The 25524-nt window shown below is 33.2% G+C and overlaps 2 protein-coding genes across 4 annotated transcripts; one reads left to right on the forward strand and one right to left on the reverse strand.

The window, feature by feature from the left end:
* Positions 1234-2753, forward strand: LOC104757305. Its single transcript, XM_019239090.1, has 4 exons — positions 1234-1413; positions 1503-1790; positions 1875-2081; positions 2169-2753. The coding sequence occupies exons 2-4, from the start codon at positions 1575-1577 to the stop codon at positions 2514-2516; spliced, it is 771 nt and encodes a 256-aa protein (XP_019094635.1). The 5' UTR covers positions 1234-1413; positions 1503-1574; the 3' UTR covers positions 2517-2753.
* LOC104757304 (probable LRR receptor-like serine/threonine-protein kinase At1g29720) lies at positions 13433-21967 on the reverse strand. 3 transcript variants are annotated; one of them, XM_019239082.1, is made up of 25 exons: positions 21729-21967; positions 21417-21603; positions 21243-21314; positions 18798-18869; positions 18629-18700; positions 18483-18554; positions 18290-18361; positions 17909-17980; positions 17743-17814; positions 17601-17663; positions 17434-17505; positions 16977-17036; positions 16812-16880; positions 16640-16687; positions 16512-16550; positions 16339-16382; positions 15865-16256; positions 15554-15752; positions 15423-15443; positions 15184-15315; positions 14972-15090; positions 14664-14874; positions 14323-14560; positions 14091-14241; positions 13433-14001 (listed from the first exon to the last, which is right to left on the reverse strand). In XM_019239082.1, the coding sequence occupies exons 1-25, from the start codon at positions 21832-21834 to the stop codon at positions 13627-13629; spliced, it is 3030 nt and encodes a 1009-aa protein (XP_019094627.1). In that variant the 5' UTR covers positions 21835-21967; the 3' UTR covers positions 13433-13626. The 3 variants fall into 3 exon arrangements, with proteins under 3 accessions (XP_019094627.1, XP_019094628.1, XP_019094626.1); XM_019239083.1 differs by having other exon boundaries at positions 14323-14554; positions 16512-16553; XM_019239081.1 differs by having other exon boundaries at positions 16512-16553.

Consider the following 25524-nt stretch of genomic DNA (forward strand, 5'->3'; position numbering starts at 1 on the left):
GATTAGCGACTATTAAGTGACTAAGTTCAAAATACTTGGGTTTAATTACCCCAATCCGTTAATGGACCAAATTATATTCTTAAACAAGTCCAGCCTTTTTTTAAAAAATAGTCTTTGCAAATACCAACTACTTAGGGACTGATAAGCGACTATACTGAAGCTTATTGGGTTAATTAAACACGAAATCCATTAACGGCCCATCACACACGACCTAACCCTAATCGTTAACCTAATCTCTTATCATTCTCACCTTTCTTCTTCTTTGTGTTCTTCGCCGTTTTCTCTCTAACATCGATACCCTAATCTTCGCCGTTCTTCGCCGTTTTCTCTCTAACAACGAAGATGCCTCTTGTCAAGAAGCCTGGACGCAAGAGAAATGTTGCCCCCAACGCTTCTCTCAGACCCGGTGGCTCTAATCCATCGTCTATGGTGAGAAGACTCAACCCTCTACCGCCTCAATACAACTTCACTCCGGTGGCCGAAAATCCTACGCCTCCGACGCCTTAAGAAGAAGTCCGCGTTTCTCCCCAGCTATCGACATCCGTGGCACCGCAGGTCAGAAACTATCCACCACCGTAGGTCCTTTTTCAAAACTCCATGAATCGAGTTGGTGTAGAGCATCCATTTCGGTCATCAACCGAAGTGATGAACAATCCACAGGTTCTATCGAATCCATTAGAAGATTCTGCGAGATCTCCAAATGCAGCCTCTCACGCTCAAAGTCATCCTTCTTCTCAAGGTCACAACTTTGCAGAGTCAGATCCAGTGAATGTGTTTAATGTCTGTTTCAGTGTGTAGTAAACGATTTTAACTAACCGTGTTCTAGTTAGTTGTGAAACAAATTCTGAAACAACCGTGTTCTAGTTTGTAAATTAGTTAGACTTACAACCGTCTTCTAGTTTCTGTCAACCGTGTTTCAGTGTTTCATGTCTGTTATTGGTTGGCTTCAGATTGTAGTAAACGAGTGAATGTGTTTAATGTCTGTTTCAGTGTGTAGTAAACGATTTTAACTAACCGTTTTCTAGTTAGTTGTGAAACAAATTCTGAAACAACCGTGTTCTAGTTTGTAAATTAGTTAGACTTACAACCGTGTTCTAGTTTCTGTCAACCGTGTTTCAGTGTTTCATGTCTGTTATTGGTTGGCTTCAGATTGTAGTAAACGACTGAATGTGTTTAATGTCTGTTTCAGTGTGTAGTAAACGATTTTAACTAACCGTTATGTGACTTGATTCTTTTGTTATGTCTGTCAAAGAACTGACTTGATTCTTTTGTTATTTGAGGTTTACTCGTGATGCAAAATCAGCACTGGTTCGGAAGATTACTAGAGTTTTTACAAACAAATTTGATGGTCCATTCTACAATTGGTCATGTGTGCCTCCGGATAGACGAGAAAGATACTTCCTTGAGTTTGCGGTATAGTTTTATGTTCTGAGTTTCATTCATAGATAGGTTTTGATTAAGTTGTTGTTCACTAATGTAATTTTATTTTCCTTTTTTCATAGAAAACACACACTTGGGATCCTTTAATAACAGGAACAGTGCAACAGTATTTCTATGACATATGCCAACGACGGATGAAAAACATGGTTAGCGACGTTAGGACTAGTCGAGTGCAACCTAAATGGATCGAGGGTGACCTGTGGAAAGTAATGGTTGCTCAGTGGGAGACTGAAGAAGCACAAGAAAGGAGTCGAATCTATTCCAAAGCTCGCATGTCAGACCGTAATGGTCTCGGTCCTCACATGCACTTATCTGGGCCAACATCTTATCAACAAGTCAAACAAGGCTTGGTGAGTAACTTTGTTTTTTTTTCTTACACCTTTGCAACTTAAACTTATATCTTAACCCTTTTCTTTGTTTTTGTAACATTCCAGGAAGAAAAACTTGGGAGACCAGTGAGTCTCGGTGAGGTTTTCAAAGAAACTCATACAAAGCCAGATGGTACATATGTGGATCGCAAGGCTGAGAAGATCTTTACAACTTATGAGAAAAACTTACAAGCTAAGCTATCTGAGATTGAGTCAGATCCTTCACAAGTTCATGAGCTCACAGCAGAAGATTATACTGCCATCTTTCTTCAGGTAAAGTTACATTTCTCACAATCTATATTTAAAGAATCTTTAACTTTCATATTCTCTATTTACAGTTTCACCTTTTTTTTTTCTCAGTCCACCGAGAAGGATTCACGAGGTAATATTTTTGGGCTCGGTAGCCTCAAGGATCATCTTCAGGGTCTTCTCAATGGCAGCAGCTATCATCAACAAGGACAGTCATCATCGTTTGTAGCATTGCAAGAGCAAATGAAGGAAGCTCAAAGGATCATTGAAGAACAAGTTGCTTATGCGACAAAACGTGATGCTGAGTTTGCTGCTCGTGAAGCAGAACATTCCAAAGTTGTGGCTGAGCAACAGAAGAAGATAGATCGCTTGGAAAAGTTCATGCAGAAACTTGATCCGGCCTTTCTCGAGTTCCATGAGTCTGAATCAAGTGATGCACCCATCGACCCTCCTACATAAAGTGCATCTCCTCCTTAGGTTAATTCTTAGGCTACTTATCTCTCTCTATTTCTTACTCTAATGAACTTGACAATTTGGGATGATGTGTTCTTCCTTATCACTTAAGAGAATCATAGTGTTAGGTTCTCTCTTTTGGTTGTGACAAAAATATGGTTCTCTCTTTTTGTAATGGCTTATGTGGTGTACTAATTACAATTATGGTTAACTTTTGGTAATTAAAAATGCAAATTTTAAGGCTTTCTTTGATTATAAATTTGAGTTATAAGCAAAAAAAAAAAAAAAAAGATTCTGGTTTTTAATCCCTATAGTCTTCAAATAGTCATTAAATCTAGATTAACATAGTCGCAACACAGTCGTCAAATAGTCGTCTCGTAGTAGCCAAGTAGTCGCTACATTTGACGACTATATCACAACTATTCTCAAACTAATCTCCTTCACATCGCATTAATCGTTAAACTGTCAGCAAATAGTCGTAAATGTTTACTGACTACTTTACGACTATCTGTACACAACGACTGTTCACATTTTTATTAATCGTAACTTAGTCACAAAACAATCGTAAAAATTTACGACTACGTTACGACTACTTTTACGACTACGTCAATTAGTCGTAACGTAGTCGCTATTTACCGACTAAATTACGACTGAATTTCCTACCGACTAACGTTTTACGACAACAGTGATTAGTCGTAATTTATGAAATAGCGACTACTAAACAACTATAAATGTAGTTGTAAATTGCCTGTTTTCTTGTAGTGCAATCGATAAAGCATTTATTAAAGTGATGTCCAAAAAAAATAAAAGAAGAAAGCATTTAAAGTATGTTCCCAGGATTTAGAAGTGCCAAATGAGCCAGCCCGCGCCCATCTAGCTCGCCCTGCTGTGGACATTTTTTTTAGACCATTGCGGACAGTCTCGTTTAGGACCGCGGGAAGAATATATATGTTCATACCCGCCCCACAAGACCCAGCGGGTTAATGGTCCGACCCGCAGGCATTGTGTACATTCTTGGTTTTTAGTTTTCTTTATTAGTTTTTGTTCATTTTGATGTTGAATTTGTGTGATCAGCAATTAGCAACTCTGTATTTCTTTTGATAGGAAATTTTGGAGTTGGTATGATGTATGTGTCATGGCATGGATTCTAATTTGAAACACACAATCAACAAGAGCATGTAACCGCTGTCTGTTGAAACCAAGAGCAAATAGATTCAGCAAAAAGAGCTTCATAGAAAAAGTTCAAAAGGAAGAAATAGTGAATTTTGTTGTTGATCATGCCATCAACAATGGTTTTTCCTCTTAAAGAATAAAGATAATGCTGATAGTTGCAGAGAAATCAAAGAATGATGAAAACAAGGTTGCAGGTTTCAAGAACAGTTTTTTTTTGGGTTTTTAGCACTCACACCCACTATACTAAACATCTTTCACAAAAACCCACTTTCCCAACTCTTTATACTTTTTTAAGTTTGTTGCTTATGTGTTCATGTTTCTTTTACAATTTTATCCTCAAAAGAAGAAAAGGTATGTGGTAAGTTTAAGTGAAAACTTACCATTACGTTAATTTGGTTTATTCTCAACCGTTAGATTGATGGTCTCACCCTCTCCCTTTCTTTATCTCTTTTATCTTTCTTTCTTTCTTATCATTTGTGTAGTTATTATCAATAAATTAGATAAATTTTTTTTTTTCAACCATTGGGACAAAACTGGCCGGCCCATTAGCCAAATTCCTACATTTGTAGGAGCCGGGACTCGATCTCGGGTGTGATGGTGCCTTCTACAAATGAACTTATCTCCTGTCACTGCACTAAGGTCACCTCACTTATATAAATCTTTTTGTACAATAGCTTATGATTATATTTTTTTCTATATTTTAGATGCATTTTGCTATATTTTAAGTGAATAAATTATATATTATCCACTTTTAGCTGAACAATTATTCATTGATAAGTGGAAGGTAAATTATGGTATAATTTGTGGATACTTACTTATGTTTGAACATTTAAAAAACATATGAAAACCTAATTAATTGAAAAGTTTGTGGTTTGGTAAATTAGTTATGAATAACTAAATTTCAAAAATATAATATAATTATTGTAGGTCAATGATGAAATTTATTGACAAGTTTGTTGCATGTTCAAACATCACCATAGTTTAGGGTTTAGACTTTAGAGGTTATATAGATTCAGTGTCTATGTTTTGTGTTCAGGTTGTATGGTCTAAGGTTCAAGGTGTAGGATTTAGGGGTTAAGGTTAAAATTTTAGGGTTTAGATATTAGAGCTTATATGGATGATGTGTCTATATTTTTAGTTCATGGTTTAGGATTTAGGGTTCAAGGTGTAGGGTTTAGGATTTAAGGTTTAGGGTATAGGGTTTAGATTTTTGGGCTTATATGGATTCAATATCTATGTGGTGTTATGGTTACGAGCTAGGGATATATCTAACCAAATTTTAGTGGTGGAGAGGGTGGATTGGCTTTAAAGTAAACCTTATACATAGTGATGTTTTAGGGTTTAGAGTTTAGGGTTTATGACTTATGTGGATTTAGGGTTTAGGATACAACGATAACATCAAATCCATATATACATAGTTATGTGGATACCAATATAATTTGTCGGTTCTAGAGATTTAGGGTTTAAGATACAACGACAATATCAAATCCATATATTCATGGTCATGTGGATACCAATAGAATTTTTGGGTTCTAGAGATTATGGTTTAGGATACAATGATAATATCAAATATATATATTCGTGGTCATGTGTATACCCATAGAATTTGTGGATTCTAGAGATTTAGGATTTAAGATACAACGAAAATATCAAATCCATATATACGTGGTCATGTGGATACCAATAGAATTTTTGGGTTCTAGAGATTTATGGTTTAGGATACAACGACAATATCAAATCCATATATTTGTGGTTATGTGGATACCCATAGAATTTGTGGATTCTACAAATTTTGGGTTTAAGATACAATGACAACATCAAATCCATATATTCATGGTCATGTGGATACCAATAGAATTTGTGGGTACTAGTAATACTTTATTCAACATTTTTTTCATGTATGACTAGTACCCACAAATATTAACAGTGAAAGAGAAAATAGAGAAAGAAATGAGAAGGAAAAAGAAAAAAGTAAAAAAGAGAAGGTTAGTTTAGTTGGAGGGTGTAAGTTGTAATTTGACATAAGAAAAGTATAGGGACAGTAGAAAGTGGGTGTAAGGGTGAATACTTTTAGGGGAAGTGGGTGTAAGTGAAAAATTCCCTCTTTTTTTCACAAGTTGCTATTTCTTCTTCAGTTACTATCGCTACAGAACTCGGATTCTCGCTTGGAAAGATGTCTTAGAAACTTGGTAGCAAGATCTTTCCAGTGATATAAATATTACCTTTTGATTCCTTGTGTTTTGATGGTAAATCGCTCTCAAAATTGGCTGCTCGCTGGTCTGTTTTGTTTCAGAGCTATCTTACGGATTTGATCATAACTCGCTAACCGAAAACCCAAATCGCGATATGTTTCTTCATGTGGCTTCATATGACTGGGTTGGATATTTTCACCAAGTTTCATAACTTTCTGGGTTGTTTAGCTGCTACGTTTATGGTCTGCTTCAAGACTGATGAAAACATTTCAGTTCAAAAATTTCAGTTCAAGAGTTTTTTATTGACTAACACACTAACGTTGCATAAATCAAATGAAAACATTGATAAGTGAATCAAATCCGAAACTCAAAAGTATTGATACATGAAGTCAAGCTTGAAACAGAACTGAACTCAAACTAAAAAACCAGCAACAACTCACTCAAGTTCTAAAAAAAACTGCAACAACACTCAATTTCTCATGCTCTCAAAAACCTGCAACACAGTTCTCAATTCCTGCAACAACACTCAGACTCAAACTCTCAAAAACTTGCAACACAGCCCAGACTCAAGCTCTCAAAAACCTGCAACAACACTCAAACCCAAACTCTCAAAAACATGCAACAACACTCAGACTCAAACTCTCAAAAACCTGCAACACAGCTCAAGTTCAAGCTCTCAAAATCCTGAACAACTCAAACTTGTTCTCCGTCAACATCTTCATCATCTACAACAGCTTCTGTCTCATCTTCACCATTATATACTTCATCTTCTTCTACATTTATTACAAAGTAACAATGTTAATACACAATTTAAGCTTTTACAACTTTTAAAAAATAATGTATATACCTCCTTCATAAGATTCAAAACACTTTAACCAATTCCACACAACAAATCATCTCGGATCAAAAGCTGAGATTTGACGATGTCTTGCATTGTATCATTGTTGCTAGCATTATCTACTGTGATGGAGAAAACTTTTCATATCAATTCTCCAATCCTTCCATTTCTCTAGAATCTCCATTGCTAAGTGTGACCTGTATGTGGAGGAGGTAAAGCACTAAACACTAAAATCTTGTTTCTGTTAGTAATCTGAGGATCTATATTTTATTATTTAATCTGTTTGTTTAATCTCATGATCATGTCTTATAATATATTATCTTTTTGACGAATCGTTTATATGCAGTTCGGACTGTATATTCAGCCGGTCTAATTGGTCTTTAAATCTCGTAGGCGACCTCTCAATTAATTTTCTAAAAAGAAAAAAAAAACCCTATCATCGAGCTCAACTATTGGTTATAACCGATGCCGAGTTTGGTAACGTGAACTTGTAATCCCAGTGGCGGCTTTAAAGATAGTTGCCCAGTTGTATTTGGCTAAAGAAGTCACGTTAGACTCGATACCCCGTGCCCGAGTTTGTGGCGTCGTCTACGTCTCGCGAAACACATCCAGATAAGTATCATTAACAATCTAATGAATTTATTATTGACTACGTAATGATATTAGTAAATATAATATACTCATGTCTTAACCACACAGTATTGATCAATCATCGGTATAAATATATTTATACAGTGCTTTATATCATCGGCTCATATTTTTATTAAGATTTTATTGTTTTGTCATGTAATATATTCCGATTCATAACTCATACTTTATTTTTCTTTAATTGGTGAGATATATAAGGTGTTGATTTATGTACTGATGAGAGTACAAGCTGATAATAGTCCAACATTAAGAGGACTGAGTAATAGTGTTAGCCGATGATGCTTACGTCTTTGATCCTCGACAACATCTTTCCTCGAGATAAGTACTACTTTCATATCTAATAAGCACCGTATATTTTTTGTGAATGGCTTTATGTCTTTTAGAAAATCAAATATATACTTTTGATGATTGATAAAATATTTCATCTGAACTCTCTCTGGAAATTTGAGTGAGTAACTATAAAATATATTTTAACATAAAATTTATAATTAACTGGATTATTTTATTTTGTAAAATATGTTGCTTTATCATATATATTGGCATCTCTTCTGTGAGGATTTTAAGAGCAATTATTTGATTTGAAAAAAAAATCATTAGTTCTTTAGAATAATTTTAAAAAAGTAAATGACTAAAAATATATTAAAAAAATATAAACAAACAACTTAATTCCAATTATTACCAAGATTGTAATAGAAAATAAAATCATTGTTGGAAATATATTAGAGAAAATATATTTTACTTGTCATAAAATATTGTTGTCATGTAGACACAATATAATAAAAAATATATTAAAAAAAATTATAATCTTATTATTTGTGAATAAGTAAAATTATGAGATGTTGATTTATATTCATTAATCATATCTTATTGGTTTGCTCTATTTTGTGAATTATGTTATATAAGAAAAAGAAAGCAACACTAATGATGACACTAGTCGAGAAAATTATTATAAAAGTGGTTATGAATGTGGATATGATATCTATATAAAGTCGCGGTCAACGTCGACTAGTTTCTCCACTAGAAGTGAATAATAGAAATACTTATCTCATATATAATATGACGATGAAAGAAGTTAGTGTGAGACAATTTCCACTATTCTACTACAATATTAAGAAGTAGTAGAAAAAGTATTGAAAGCTCTTGAAGAGTATATACATACTATTGTCTACGAGAACATAAATTAATATTAATGTGTTCCCATGTCTCAAAAGTTAAAAGGGTCCAAGATATAATTCATGACCCAATGTGACAATGTTATTGATTACAGTGGGATTCAAATCGAGATTGATATAAAGTGTCATCATCTCGAGGGGGAGAATTAATGAATCCCATATACAGAGGTGATAAAACATATATAAGATTATGTTCACACCCAAAAATGAGTTTAATCACTCATTTGATAGAGCAAATCTTGAAATCATAAGTATTACCCAAGAAAATAAAAGTATTTTAGAGATTACATGCATTATCTAGAAGATAAAACGCTTTGTGAAAATTTCACTGTTTGGCATGACCAGTTAAGTCATTCCGGTTCAGTAGTGATGCGAAAGAATAATCAGAGATTTCTTAAGTGATATGTTTGCTACTTCGCAAAGCAAGCCTATTATATGGTTTTCACCGACCTGATAAATTTGAATAGTGTCAATTCTTTTGCTATGTATTCAAAGAGATATTGTGGACTGATCATCCACCATATATTCTTGTTATCAACTTGCAACCTTGAGTTTGCGAGAGTATTTGGTAAATTGACAATGGTGGTGAAATCATGCTAAATAATTGACATAAATGACTTTACATGTCAATAAATTCGCATCAGGCAAACGAATAATCATGAGTACTCCTAAAACAAATGGTTTGGGTCAGAAACCAGATATATCCCATCTAAATTGTGTTATACATGCTGAGTTGCTCCACCACAGTGATATAAGATGGGATTTAAAAGAATGTTGGATATGAATCTCTTTTGAAAATTGAATATCTCGAGAATTTGAGTCTCGAGATGCAGAGATTTGTTGTTTCAGTGAGTCGGTCTTTCCAACATGAGGGGGAGTAAATAAACAGATGGAAAAGATATATATTGGAAGAAATTATCTTAATCCTCGTACTAAGAAATGTGCGATAGAAGTTGAAAAGATAATTTATTTGCAAAGTTTAGCAAAAATGCAAGAAGCATTTGCTGACCATGATATTGACAAAGTCACACATATACCAGCTGTGCTCCAATTATTATTAATTTCCTAGAATGATAAGATCAACTGCTAGTAAGACTAAAGACTACATGAAGTGTGATAGGCTTATGGTTCCAAATATAAGCATCCTCAGAAAAGTAAAGGAGCATAAATTAATATGGCACCGAGGAAGTAAAGAGTTATGAAGAATCTCTAGAAGAGATGTAGACATGAGTAAGAAAGAGATTCAGGTACCTGAGAATCATAATGAAAGAAAATCTCAACAATTTGAGTCATGTCTAGAATGAAAAGGAACCAAAAGAGCAAATCGACGTCGTAAATATTTTTGTATGCAATATTGCAGTTGATGATATTATGGATAAAAATCGAGGATCATAAACCGCGGGTAATATAAAAGGTTTTATTGAAAAGTGTACACATATAATGATTAACCAATCATTGAAAGAAGTAATTATGAAATAGTTCAAGTCTCTTAAAGAGAATATTTGAAGTTGTAGTCCTTACACTTGAAAGTGTAAAATGAGTGGGACATAAGGAGATCTTTATGAGATATAAAGTATGTTTAGTAGTACAATGATACTCATAAACACTTGATATTAATTATGAGAAATGTACTCTCCTATGGTGGAGGCAAGTCTTTTAGATCCCTTATGAGTTTGAAAATAATAGCAAGACTTGATTCAGTAAAGAAGATTTTCAAACTGTCAGAGTATCCTTTAAAATGATTATATTGCTAGAAGCAATCATTTATATCCTGTGAGAATGTTGTAAAAGCAAGAAAAGTTTTGTAGCATTTTGACAATCTTGGGTGAGTTTATTTCTAGATGAGAATCTTGGGTGTAGATCATTGTTGTTGATCTTAGGAATCTCATTGTGGGTTGAAAATAGATCGGGAACAATCTAAGAGAAAATCTTAGGGTTGTGTGAATCCGATATTGAACACTAATTGTAATTGTGTTCATGAAGTATTTTCAAGAAAGTTTGAGGATGTAGGCATTTGCTGAACCTTGTTAAAAGAAAAATTGTATGTGTCACTTATCTCTTCTACACCTACAAGTGGTTTTTGTTAAAAGAAGGCTACAAGAACAAGTGTAAAGTATGTTGATAAAAGTATCTTACATATAAAATGTTCTTGAAGTACCATAAGAAGAGTTAAGAGAGAAAGTTTTACAAGGAGCATACAAATAACTTATATGTATAAGATGATTGTTTGGAAGATTGTATGTAAAAGAAGATTTGGGCTTGAAGTTCAAATAAAACTTCTATATGAAAAGGGTTCAAATGACTTGAAGTTCAATGACACAAGAGAATATATGACGATCATATATGTTTTTGTACACTAAAGCTCTGTTTACAACAGTTCAGATAAGATAATATATATGATCATAATGCATAACCTGAAGATGATGCTTTCAGGGGGAGAAATATGATTATTTGCGTGATTATACTATTTTCCCTTATTACGGTTTTTATCCCATTGGGTTTTTCGATGAAAGGTTTTTAACAAGACAACAAAGAACACGCAAAAGATATACGTCTGGAGAGGAATATTATAATTCCAATGGTGAAAGACTATCATCTTCAAAGTCTCTGACATACACTGATGAGACCATGAGAAACGAAGATAAAGATCAAAGAGAGTGACTTGCGAGACAAACGACCTGTAGAAGAATGGTGATGTATGTGTCCTACAAATTTGTTTAAGGTGAATATTTGGCGAACTATTTACCAAGATGTTTCCAACCACTACTTTCAAGAAACTACTTCATCATATTGGTTCGGTCATCTCGAAAATTTCAAGTGATGTACTCAAGAGGGGGAGTAAAAGTGCGTTGTACTCTTTTTCCCTTAACCATAGTTTTTCCCACTAGGTTTTCATTGTAAGGTTTTTAATGAGCCAGCATCTCACATGCGCATTTGATACTACATTTTTATAATGGTCATCCAAAGGGAAGTGTTATGAATATATTGTATTATGTGAATGTCCATTATCGGCCCATTAGTGTAAACCCTAAACCCTAATATTATATCATATATATATGTTGTATCCTATGCAACAGATGAATAACGGAGAGAACTATTTTCCTAAAACCTCTGTTTATAACTTTAAAGTATTAATTTGTCGGTTTTTATTTTCTAATCAGGAGTTTAAGTTTTTGTGTTAATTGTAGTTACATTTTATTTTCTATATATATAGTCAGGTAATCTTGTTCATTTCTAATAAATTTGGGGAATTCAATTTGGTTTTAATTGGGTAATCAATTTGTCGGTTTTATTTGTAGTTACATTTCAATTTGGTTTTAATCGCGTAGCCTCATTCATTTCTAATCAATTTGGGAGTTTCAATTTTTGTTTTGATTGTAAGATATAATGAGTCTATGAGATTAATGGGTGCAGTTACATTTTAATTTCTATCTAATCATGTAGTCTCATTCATTTCAAATCAATTTGGGAGTTTCAATTTTTTGTTTTAATTGTAAGATATAATAATGAGTCTATGAGATTAATGGGTGCAGTTACATCTAATTTTCTATCTAATCATGTAGTCTCATTTATTTTTCTATATAATCATGTAGTCTCTTTTATTTCTAATCATCTGAGAAAAATCTCCTATTTAATAAAACGGAAGTACACGACTTCAAATTTGTAGACTTTATAATTTTAATAGTAGGTTACAAATGGGTTATAAAAAATTGATATTAATTTGTTACAAGATATATGTTAGGTGTAACCTGTGTAACTGTTCATTTTCGGAAGATTTTAGGAGAATATTCTGAATTCTCTTTTTACTCACACCAAAATATATCCTCCAAAGATTTAATTGCTTCATCACGTTGTTTCCAAAAACAATAAACAAAATATTCCGAATTAATTGTCCACAGATTTTATACTGGTAAGCATAAAAAAAGAATAAAATCTAAACAAATAATAACAATTAATTGTGATTCCTAATATCTTAATCTACAACTAAATTTAAAATCACCGAAGAATCTTCAAAACTGCCAATATAAATAATACAAATCACCTCTCACAAAAAATACCTCGCTCATATTCATATACCTAAACACATGCTATATCAAATGTTAATCAAATGTGGTGTTTGAAGACTATTATTCCCGATGAAAAAAGGATCAGCGTGTGTATAGCATGATCCAACGATGACTAAAAAACTTGCATATGATTTTCTTTCATAATATTTTATTCAAAAACAATTATAATAAAAAATCATATAAATTATATTTCATTATGGTAATTATATAATAAACAAAACGAATTACAACCCGTGCTCTAGCACGGATCCTGATCTAGTCAGAGAATAAAGTAGCATTCAACAAAATTATTATCGTTCTCTATTACACTCATCTTCTCTGTTCAGATGCCTCTGTTTTTTTGTACTATTAGAGATCTCTGTTCTAGCTACTATCTTTTCTAACATTGTGGTATCAGAGCTTTCGGTCCCTTTGATCTTGATCTAATTCAGCACAACATAATCATAAGACAAAGACGATGGCTTGAAATGCAAGTCATTACCAGTACACTAAAGGATCTGGTATCACCCGTTCTATCTTAGTCTCTCCTTCAAGCATCTTTACAACTTCATGAAACCTTGATCATTATCTCTGCCTCCTTCACTCCAACTGTAACTGATCGTTTCCCTACTCGAATTTTTATTTTTCAATAGAAAAATGTTTAGAAAAAAAAGATATATACAATATAATAGTTAATGTAGAAATTTGTTTCTGCAGCGTTACTTATGTAAACAAGAAACTCTAGATTTGGTTAAATGACCATATTCATATAGTTAATCCAATAAATGTCCATTTTATGTCATCTGAGTCAATCCAATTAATGGAAATGAGTTCGAAAGAAATGTTCAACCAAAGTGAGAACTAGAGACTTCCATAAAAATATTTGATTTGAGTTTGACAAACATTCATAAGAGATACATACATGAGTTTAACACAACTTTAGTGATATAACTATAACTTTAGGAATATAACCTCACAAGAGCCTCTCATAAAGTAATACAGTAAGAAAAAAGGTAACTTGCACAGCTTTTGATTTTAGAAAAAAGGTTATTCTACGGTTGGAGTTTGGATCACGGATTGTGGGTATAATGGGTAGAGATCAGAAACAGAGGATTTTATTGTTGTTGTTGTTTGGTCGGTCAGACCAGACGTGCTCGAGCTACCATGTGTATCAAAGTCGCTCAGCTTTGACATGCTCCAGTTGTGTCCATATAAACCAGGATCTGACATAACCTGTGGTATTTCGATCTCTCCCTGGAGCATTTTAACAGCCTCTGACATTGCTGGCCTCAAGGAAGGAGATGAGTTTGTGCAAATTAGAGCAACTTTGATCATTCTTACGGCCTCATTTCTGTTGAACTCACCTTCGAGCATAGGATCTATGATCTCCATTATATCCCCTGTCTGTTGCAGCGTCAGTGCCTGTGATTTGATATAACAAGGGGTTGAAATTAACTTATGGAAACAGATATACAGAATGGCCTAAAGTGAAAGAAAAGCTCCATTGTTACCCAATTGATAAGCGAGACGTGATCAACACTTCCCTTCTGGTTCGCATTATGCTTTCCACTAACAATTTCCATTGCCACAACACCGAAGCTGTACACGTCTGCTTTCTCTGTCAGTTGACCCCATAATGCATATTCAGGAGCCATATATCCGCTGCAGAGAAACCAAGAATGAGGTATTTCTTAAGCCATGATGGCGGTTTTAGTTTTACGTTCTACTTCTATATGTACTTACATGGTTCCTGCAACTTTGGTGCTAATGTGACGGTCTTCTGATTCATGGAGCTTAGCCAACCCAAAATCAGATATCTTTGCATTAAGGTCAGCGTCTAGAAGCACATTAGTTGTTTTTATGTCACGGTGAACCATCCTCATCGTCGATCCTTCGTGGAGGAATGCAAGACCTCTAGCGATTCCAACACAGATTTTTTGTCTTGCTTTCCAGTCAAGTTTCAAGGAACCCTTATCTGGAATTAATGGATGTTAACCAAAGTGAAATTTCACCACATTACATATAATAAAATTGACACGCTTGAATTAAACATGTAATGAGAAACATGCATGACTTTAAATTACCAAACAAGGCAAGAGCTAGAGAGTTATTTTCCATGTACTCATACACGAGCAGCAACTGATCCTTGTCGACACAGCAACCATAAAGCTTGACAAGGTTTGGATGATTCAGACCTGAAATCATTCCTATCTCATTCACAAATTCGCGGTTTCCTTGGCATGACTTAGAAGAAAGTTGCTTGACTGCTATCATAGTTCCATCCGACAGTTCTCCCTGCAATATATAAGTTTCTCATATCAGTTACTAATGCCATATCCTCTCACGTACGTGCCTACGGTTTGAGAAGAACTTGGTATATGATCTAGCATACTTTGAATACAGATCCGAAACCTCCCTCTCCAAGTTTTTTGGCTTCATCAAAATTTTTTGTTGCAGCTTGCAGTTGCCTCCAAGTAAAGCAAACCGTTTGTAGACTCTCGGCTCTCAGATCTATGTGATCACGTTCACAACCGAAAAACATTACTAATGCTAAAACGAATCGGTCTTGTACAAGCAATGGTTTCATACACTGAACCCTTATACCTCTTTCTCTTTTTTTATTGTGTCTAATCCATCTTCTCCTAGCATATATTCCCAACGCCAAGAGAATTGCTACCAAGGCACCCGAACCCCCCATAATTAGGAGGTAATTCATGGGATGTTTTATGTTCTCCGCTGCAAATGAGAGACACAACAAAAGAGTAAATATGTTTTTTTTTTTTTTTCTTATCAATTATAGAAAGATATATTTTTTTAAGTAGTTTTTTGTTTTGTTTTTGGACCTCCACAACGTGGCTCGAGACCTGAAATTTTAAATGATGAATATTATCATTACTAAGTAAGGTCAGTGAAGCAGAGAATTGAGATTGTTAAGTAAATTGGAGTCTGACGAGCAGAGGAGAAGGCTACTTACTGTGATGACACAAGGAGATAGCAGAGATAAGAGGACCATAGTTTCCTCTTTCAGGAATGAGAGTTGTCCCTTTCCCTGCCCAATAAAACCGAATCTCTAACATATGATCCGTCACATTGACATTCATACTTTTCACAACAGGCTTCAGAGTCTCGTTAGCCTCCTCTTTGATGTTAAAGTCTTTCAAAACCAATACATCCTAACAAGTGAGATATATAAAATAATGTGACTTCCAATTCTATGCACCTTAATTATTTTCAAATATGATTACAAAAAGTGCAATTATATATTAAGTATATGTTTGATTTTACCTGAACATAGACATCAAATATGCGCCTACCGACATGAGTGTATAGTTCTTTGTTTAAAAACTGAAGCTCCATAAAATGGAGTTTCACATCGTAGGCTCCATTTTCCAAGCAAAACGCATAATAAACGAGAGAGAGAGCAGATCGACGTGCAGTCTTATAAAGATCATGAGGATAGTCTCCAGATAGTGTTGAAGTATTTGAAATGGAGTACACATCATCATCAATTGCATCATCGGTAAAGTCACCTGTGTTACTGACTCCCCAGTTTCCGAAGTGCTGATTTGATGCAGCGGTGGTTTGACGACTGTTATCAGTTTGATAAGTTGTTTTACCAAAGGAGTTTGTAATAGTTACATTTTCTCCACCACAATTTATATGTAGTGATCGCTGATCTACAATCCATAATAAGTATCACCATCAGTAGTAAAAAACTAATGCATGTTAGAGAGATATAAATCAGAACGGCAAACTTACATTGGCTGCATTGGATTGGAGCCGCGCATGGAAGAAGCCCAGTTCTGTATGACAAGGCGATCAAAATAATTAGTTATCTCAAAATACTATTTAATTATTGCCATATATGAAAGTAAGATATTGTTAAGCTTGATTTGTTCTTGTAGCAAAATAGAGCAGAAGAGTGTACTTACAAATTGTTCTTCAAATATGAGCTCCGGTATTTGTTAATGCTACTGATCATTCCACAGAGAGTGAGAGCATAAACAAATATATAGAAAATACACTATCATTTCTACCATAATTTCATGCACGTACGTACCTCTCCTGGCAGTTAGACGACCATGAGAAATTGTTATAAGATAGATCGCTGTAAAGATTCACCAAACATAGAAAAACCGACAAGAAGATATATTAGTTGACATATATGCATGGCAGAAAAATTCTCAAGCCATACATGATACATACAAAACAAGTTAAGGCCTGAAACGTACATATAAGATTTGCTGTTGCGCAAAGCACCAGATTCAATGTTTCCAGAAAGCAAATTGCCAGTCAAATAGCTAAAAGAACATGTTAAACGGTAAATCAATTATACAGAGTAATTATGTTGTACGTGTTCACATTAAAAGGTTTGGCTTGAGAATTATAGCACTTACGTCTTTTTTGGAAGGTTTTGTAGTTGTATTTCACCAGTCAATTTGTTAAACGATAAATCACTGCAGCAAACCACGTATATAATGATAATAAATGAATTTCTTTTGATAGAAATGTTAATTGTATGAATTTGCTTATTTATAGATTTTGCAAACATTCATAAATATATTTTTCTCATACTTGCCTATCACTCTCACAACATGTTATCTTTCTTTCTCTATCGATGCCACATACAAAAAGTAATAAACTCATAAAATAGGGGCCCAAACCAATGTTTTATGTACACACTACACAGTACACTATACACACTTCTCACCGAAATAAAATGTACACTATACACACTTAGTCCTACTACGCAAAACTATTCCGCAAGTAAACTTAAACAAGCTTTTTTTTTTAATACAAAGAAGAAGAAGCTAGTTTTGATATGTTTCAATTTAATGTAATCAAGAAACTTACAGTTTCCGTAGAGTTGTCAAATTCCATATGTAAGGAGGAATTGGACCAGACAAATTCACATTCCTCAAAATCCTGTAACGGAGGAGTTTATGTTTAACATCCTCAGATGAAAATATGAAATCAAGCCTCAAGACGAGACACATAAAGCTTCATAGGTAAATACATACAGATTTATGAGTTTGTTAGGTAGTTTTGGAAACGAGTTTATCCCAGTCGTATCACTAATGCTCCTGCGTATTGCTCGAAACGTTAATTAGTCTAGTTTCAATTTTCGTTTTGGTAATCTATATTGAAAATATAGTTCATTACAGTTCAGTAAGATTTTCTAGGCAGGCCACTGCATCAGGGATAGGTCCTTTCAGTCCACTTGCGTATATATCTCTGTAAATCATAACCGACGACACATGTTAGAATGACACAGAAACACAAACTATATAAAAAACTAATTAGAAATAGTGATGATGGACAGTCTTACAGCCTTTGAAGCCGAGACCAGTTGCCGATAAATTCTGGGATGGTGCCAGTAAAGTTATTGTCAAATATCTTACTGCATAATGAAAACAAACAACTAGTTTAGAGCTTTATTAAACTTATTTTCTTAGACTTGTATAATATGTTTTCTGGACTATCTCTTCACATCCTTAAGTAAGCCTTTCGCAAGTGTCAAGTCAATTCACACTACAAAGAAACAAACCGTGCATACCTAAAGTGAGGAACACTCTCAAAGCAAAATTCCTAATCAACATGTATTCATGTGTTAATCATCTTCAAGTCTAATTAATTAAGAAGAGCATTTCCAGTTAAAAACGCAAGCCTTTTGAAATCTTTCATAGCTAAGTATAGAGCAACATCTTACAATTTCTCAAGGTTGACTAGCTTAGCGAAAGAGGTAGGAAGGCTTCCAGTAAATTGATTGGACGCAAGTTCCCTGCAAAACACGGTTTCACAAAATGATAAAAACTGTATTTTTCCCAAAAAAAAAAAAGCAAAGACTATATATATATATTCTGCTTTTTTCACAAATGGTTAAGATGCATAGGGGTTCTTACAATTTTATTAGTTTGGTCAAATTACCAAGCTCCTCAGGAATCGGACCAGAGAAATTGTTGGCTTCAACCCCTCTGAAATTTTTACTCTAATGCGTTAGATAGTAATTAAAAGGCACCATACAGATGAGTAACTATTAGAGACGTACAAAAACGTCAGATTCTTGAGATTTTGCAACTCAGGTGGTAACTTCCCAGACAACTGATTAGCGGCGAGCGAGCTGGGAGAAAAAAAAAAATCAAAATCAAAATACGTACAGGCATGCAAAACATGAAGATAAAGAAACATTGGGAAGAAAGAAGAGAGAAGGAGCTAACATTTTCGTAAGCTGTGGCATTGAACCCCACTCCATCGGGATTGTGCCCGAAAGGTAGTTTCGAGCCAAGATTCTGCAAACAAGAACAAAAAACGAGCTATAGTGCTACGTACAGGTTCTCTTGATCTCTTCATTTATATTTGGAGTAAAGTATTGGAGTATTTATGAAGCCTAAAATGTTTGTAATCGATTTTTTGTTTTTCTTCAAAAGTGTAACTGTTTAATTTATAAGAGAAATTGTGAAGTTTTTTTTCTTCTATTAGATCAAGGTGAAACAAAAAAGATTAACTACTATCTCAATTTTACATGCATATCACAATTTTACCTATTTTGTCGATTAGTTTTACAATCTATTCAAAGATTTTTGGTAGTTATAAATCACCGTAACTATTGATTATCAAATTCATGAAGGCATAAATTGTGATTGTTTTTATACGAAATAATTTAATGAATATATAAATCAATTTACTAATATCATATAATTGGAATATATATCTAAAACTTTCATTTATGTCTATTCTTTTAATGTATAGAAGATTGAATATTAAACTATAATGTTTTTAATTAAAATAAATGATATATCATGTTTTTTATGGTTTTTAACCATGATATAAATGTGTTTTTGAGTCTTTTGATTTGTTTTCTAGGTTGTTTTTGAGTTTTTATAGGATTGGGTACTCATTGGCACAAATAGAACATAATGGAGAGCTAAATAGAAAGATTTGGAGCATAATCAAGCATTAAGACTGAGCTGTGAAGCTGGGAGACGAGTTCAGGAGTATGCATCGACCGATGCAACCACAGCATCGATCGATGCAACATTCACAAGCCAAATCAGAAGTTTTTCCACAAGTTTTGGAAGATTTAGATAATTGCCCAAAGTTTTCTATATCTGCAATTGAGGCCCAATTCGTGCTTTATTTTAGGTTATTGTTTAGACCTAAGTTTTATTTTTCTGCCACCTTTTGAGAGAGAGACCCTGAGAGCTTTTTGGGAGAGACAAGTCAAGAACTCAGCCCTGTTTCTAAACTCTTTGTTTTTCTCTTTTGAATTATATGATATCTATTTTATTCATGGTTTTTGTTTCATTAATCATGTCCGAGTAGATCTCTTGTTAGGTTCAGGGTTTTCATCGGGTTTTTATGATTTATTAGATCTGTTGATTTATTAGGATTCTTTGTCTTCTGTGATCTTCATCTTTGGTTGTTTTTATATTAATTCTTGATTGATCACCTAAAATTAATAATCTAGGAAAATAAATTGATATGAGAATATAATTGATTTTCCTGATAAAACTTTTGATGAGCAAAATTACTTCTTGCAAAGAGATTTGATTTAGTAATTTTGTGAACAAATCTAAACTTGTTTTTGTTTTCAAAGCTGGTTTTTAACTTAAATTTTGCAAAGAGATTTGAATTTTCGGGTTTTAAAACTTAGATAATATTTGCAGTGAAAACTGATTTATTTACAATTGTGTTTAGAGTTGTAGATCTGATTTTAATTGTTTGAATCTTATTTGCTCAAAAAAAAAATTGATTGAATCCTAATTTATTGATTGATTTAATATTCCATAAATTCTTGAGAATTTTCCTATACCTTTTTTAATTCCTAAATTTACAACACTTTTTAATTTCTGTTTTTGCATTATTTTAAAATTAATATTTTAATTTAGCATAATTAAAAGATTAATAAGTCTATTGTGTAAGCCTAAATAAGTAGTATAGTTTTAACTGTACTTTTTAATTTTGTTTTGCACGTTTTTGTAATTTAAAATGTAATCCCTTAGAAAAAATTTCAGACTGTCACCTTGGAGTCACCTAAAGTCACAACTTACTGGTAATCGGTTGCTTTACTTTCAAAATAAAGCTTTTTGGAAGGCATGATTTATTCATAATTATACAAACTAAAAACCTATTAAGGAAAAAGCCAACGTAAAAAACTTGTTTATGCTAAGCTTGATTAAAAATGGGAAAACAAAACAAATACCCTCAAATAATATTAAAACAAGTTTTGTAGGCAATTATAACACATACCCGGTCTTACAAACTTTCAAAAATAGCACTAATTGACACAATTACATTAAAAATTATTTAGATTTGGATTGACGAGTAGAATTTTTAAGAGATAAGGTTTTTAAGTGTTTAGCGTTTAAGGTTTAATTTTAAAACTTTAAACTTAAAACATGATGCTATATATGTTTAGAACTTTAAAGATATATGGTATGATAAATTTGGAACAATTTGTTTTTTTTCGTGTGTTATTGATGAGTTTTACCCAAACAAAAAAACAAGTCATGTATAGATTTCATATATTTTTTTTTTTTTGAAAATTGACAAAAACCTTAAAATTTAGGTTCCCTATTTTTTAGGAAAATCAATTTTCTCCTAATATATTAATGTCTTGCAAAATAGGAAAACATCCATTAATCATATAAATCCAAACTTACATTGACCGGAGATATTGAAGCTTGACCAACTGAGGCGGAAGTTTCCCACGAAGACTCATAGTTTTGAGAGTTCTGTATTTGTTTAATAATGCAGCAAAAAAGTATATGAAAATTAATATGAGATAAAAAGAAAAAGATCAAACGAAGAGAATACAGAAGAATTATAATACTCACAATTCTGTAATATGACATGTGGCGTTTTTGTTGAAGCTACAATCACAAACAATGGTGTTGACCATCCCCGAAACAGACTCAATTTCTGGTATGGTCATCAGTTTTCCTTTAGGACAAGGGTATCCATTGCTTAGGTTCAATCGTCTGGTGATTCCAAGTGTAGTAGCTATCTCCTTTAGCGCATTCACTGCATTAATATATATGAGTAAAAAATAAAACATGGAGATTGTATATAGAAATATATATATATATATACGGATTATTATGTCTGTATTTGTAAGAATTTTCCAAAATGGGCGATTCTTCTCATACATTCATCTGGATCAAGAGCTGGCAAAGAGGCCGATGTTGTTATATATGTAAGAGAACTTGTGATGATGGTGAAGAACAGAAGAAAACTCAAGAAAATGATCCACATATCGATAGAAATTATGTATATAGTGATTCTTTGTTTGTGTATGTGCTTGGTGGTTAATCACAATGTTATTATCATAGCGATAGAAAAGTTACTTATATAACATGCATGAGGAAAATGTTGTTGATATTTTATTTTTTTGTGTGGTCTGCTTGGGTCGTCCGTGACTAGATATAGATAGTAAAAATATATATACTGTATATATTGGCAAAAATAATTGTTAACGTCAAGTTGTAGGGGTGAACAGAGAGTTTCATGAATAATTGATGTTTCTTTTTAGATAAATATGAATGATTTGAAGTTTTATCACTTTATGTCTCCTGATTTTTTGGATATTGAACTCAAGTACCAGGTTTACTAAAATCTTATACTGAAACTTTTGAAAAATTTAATTTGATTAATTAATATCTTACTAAATCGAATCATAAGAACAACTCCAACAGTGAAGGGATTCTTAAGATTTTTTGGTCAATTTCTTTTTATTACTAAAATATTAAATATTTGAATTTTAATAAACTCAAATGAATCTCTTATTATTGGAGGTGATCTAAGACTTGTTTTCGGAAGGAATACATAGTAATGATCTATGCATTGTGAATGTGTTAACGAGGGATGATTGCATTGTGAAGATATGTGTAGAGAATTTATATATGTACAGAGAATATGGAATCACAAATTTTTCTGTTTTTTTTTGTGTATTTTTTTTAGTCACAGTATTACCATCAACAAGAGTTTTAATTGGTGACATATCAGAAAAATCTTATCAATGATTTTTATGTTTAAACCTTTAAGGTCTTTTTGGTCGTCGTCGCATGGCTACAAAAGTAGTTATACATATATGACCAAAAGTTATAATGGTGATGTGAACGCTTATATTTTAATGTCTCCTTGTGCTTTTTCTCCCGTATGTGATAAAGTTCATGTAAGCGTTAAAACTACACTCTAAACAAAAACATGGTATACTCGTTTTTTTAATAAACACTAAGATTATTTTTTTATTATATACATTTTGGATCGACAAATTTTGATTTATAAATCTCTCTATTATGCGGGATAACACCACTTGATGAAGTCGAACTACAGTAGGAAAAGTCACTGATGTAAACCGTTAATCACTTTTTTGTTTTTTTGACAACATTATAAATTATATGCAGGGACCTACTTCGAATCCGAATTTAGTAAGAAGACAATAAAGGTGAGAGTATCAGTAGTCCACTTGCTTCTCGTTAACAAGATACTTTCCTAGGAGGATATTATTTACATATCATAGTTGAATTAATTTAATTTTGATATGTCTAATATTGTATTATTGGTGGTGTTAACAAAATAATAAAATGAAGATTTTCTTTTAGCATTGAATTAATAATATTTTCAATTTTTATTAATTCCAATCCAAACTTTTCATGACATAATATTGTCTCGTGATATTTGAAACCTTTATAAGTTTAATAATTTATAATATTATTAATATTTCAAAAGTTTCTTAAATATTATATCTGGTATAATTAAACCAGTCGACTAAAGAAGCAAATCTAACCAATACAAATTTTTAAATTTAGATGTTTGTTAAGTTAAGTTTTCTACTCACACAGATTTGGATTTAATTTGGTTTTATATATAATACGACCGTGAATCTTTTTTGTTTGGTCAAAAAGATTCATGGTCATATTATAAATAAGATCAAATTAAATCTAAATCCGAGTGAATAGACCATGATCATTGTCTACAACTTTTAGGCCATATGGGACATTAAACACAACTTTTTTTTATTAATTGAATAGTATATGTAATTTCTAAAAGAATAGAATCCCAACATATGCATTATCATATATTATGATGTTTCTTAGTTTTATGTATTGTATGATAATTTATAACAATAATTTTTTTCCAAACAAAGATGATAGCAAATCATAACTTTTAATCTTAACAAAATCTTCTAAATAATGTATATAATTAATTGTGAAACATTATTTGGATATTTCTCATTTTATAATTAATGCGATAATATTTTATGTGTGTTTTGTTATATGGATAATATATAATTAATTGTAATAGTTGTTTGGATACATGTATATATATAGATATATATGTATATATATATATATATATATACCCTTAATGAGTTTCCTAATTTATTTTTTAATCAAGTTACAAACTTACCTCTTTTCAAAAGTATTAGATGAATATGTTCCTAATTAGTGACATTCATTAGGGTTTGCGAAAGCCTAATGAATCTGGTCCTTCTACTATTTTGGAGCTCTTTCAGAATGCTAATCAGATGAGCAACCTTCCTCCCAAAGTTCTAGCTGAAACTCCTCTATTCCCATGGATTATGTGAAACTTACGGAAAACTATAAACTTTCTCCTCTTTGAAGGAAGACAGTTTACCGGAGAAGAACCATCCTCAAAGCCATCAGAGAGCCTAGAGAATGGCATGAAGCTCAGCTATTAATTCCTCAACCTCCAAAGTTTAGGTTCTCAGCTGAAGTCACAACTCGAAGACCTCCCCAGAAGTTTGTTCGTCATGTGGATGTTGTGTGGTTCTGTAACATCCGCAAATTAGAATCCCGGTTTGGGAGGTGCGCGATGCACTATGTGTATTGGTCGCTGCAGGGTCGGTTTTTGTGAAGCGAGTTTAAGTTAAACACTGCGTTTTGGAATTAGTGATATGTATATATTTTGCCTCTCCTTAGCATGTATTTGTCATGCATTTAGCTAGGATAACTAGTTGCTTTGCATCATTTTCCAGCTCTTTCATACACTTTGCATGTTTAGGTAGTTCTTGCATCATCTTTGCATACATTGTGCTTTTCGGAGTATTTCAGGTATCTAGGAGACGTCAGAAATGCATCGTTCGAGCCACCCGGTCGAGCCACCCGTTTGAGCCACAGGGTCGAGCCACCCGTTCGAGCCACCCAGTCGAGCCACCCGTTCGAGCCACTCGGTCGAGCCACCCGGTTGAGCCACCCGTTCGAGCCACTCATCACGCGCATCACTCGACCGCTCGATCTGCCTTGCCACACCGACTCGATCGCACATGTCAGGAGGAAAGACGCTCCGTCTCACACGCTTCAGGAGATTCCCAAACCGACTCTTTACCTTGTCGTTTTATGTTTCAAGGCTTTCCATGGTTGACTATATATACATTTTGTTAAGTCTTTGCCCAAGACATCTCTTATCTCGTTTTTGTTCTTTTCCTTAAGGTTTACCTAGCCACTTAAAACGTTTTGAGACTTTGTAATCATATATCTTAGAGTTTATTCAGTTTTTGCATTCGATTTCTTCTACAAAGTTGTTCATCCCATTTTTATTTATATAATGATGCTTGATTCAATGTTTTCTGAGTTTGTATCGTTGATGATGATTTCTAGATCCGAGTAGTGTTAGAGTTCTTGAGGATGGGATAGATTAGGTGGAGGATCTTAGTATGTAGGGTGTTTAAACTTATATTTGTATGATTCCCTTCTGGACTAGAGTTAAAAATACTAGTTTCTCTCTGATCAATTGGAACTAGGTCTTAGACATTTCCACACCCAAAAGCTGTTTGATGAAATGTCTGACCAACTAGTGCCAGAGACTTACATTCCTAGCCTAAGAGATTAGTTGTCTAGGATGTTTGTTGACGTGAATGAACTTGTTTGTCATGCCTGCTTGAACATGTTTCTCTAGCGAGAGCTAGGTTTGGAAGTGGTT

This window comes from Camelina sativa, chromosome 17, assembly GCF_000633955.1.
Source record: "Camelina sativa cultivar DH55 chromosome 17, Cs, whole genome shotgun sequence".
Taxonomy (NCBI): domain Eukaryota; kingdom Viridiplantae; phylum Streptophyta; class Magnoliopsida; order Brassicales; family Brassicaceae; genus Camelina; species Camelina sativa.

What these genes read in the sequence shown, in the direction of transcription:
- LOC104757304 (XM_019239081.1), bottom strand. Translation starts at nt 21,834, where the DNA reads ATGTGGATCATTTTCTTGAGTTTTCTTCTGTTCTTCACCATCATCACA. An exon ending in ATGCCACAGCTTACGAAAAT is followed by an intron (nt 18,701 to 18,797) that starts GTTAGCTCCTTC and finishes TTTTTCTCCCAG; the next exon opens with CTCGCTCGCCGCTAATCAGT. An exon ending in ACCAAAGTTGCAGGAACCAT is followed by an intron (nt 14,242 to 14,322) that starts GTAAGTACATAT and finishes GTTTCTCTGCAG; the next exon opens with CGGATATATGGCTCCTGAAT.
- LOC104757305 (XM_019239090.1), top strand. Translation starts at nt 1,575, where the DNA reads ATGAAAAACATGGTTAGCGACGTTAGGACTAGTCGAGTGCAACCTAAA. An exon ending in AACAAGTCAAACAAGGCTTG is followed by an intron (nt 1,791 to 1,874) that starts GTGAGTAACTTT and finishes GTAACATTCCAG; the next exon opens with GAAGAAAAACTTGGGAGACC. An exon ending in ATACTGCCATCTTTCTTCAG is followed by an intron (nt 2,082 to 2,168) that starts GTAAAGTTACAT and finishes TTTTTTTCTCAG; the next exon opens with TCCACCGAGAAGGATTCACG.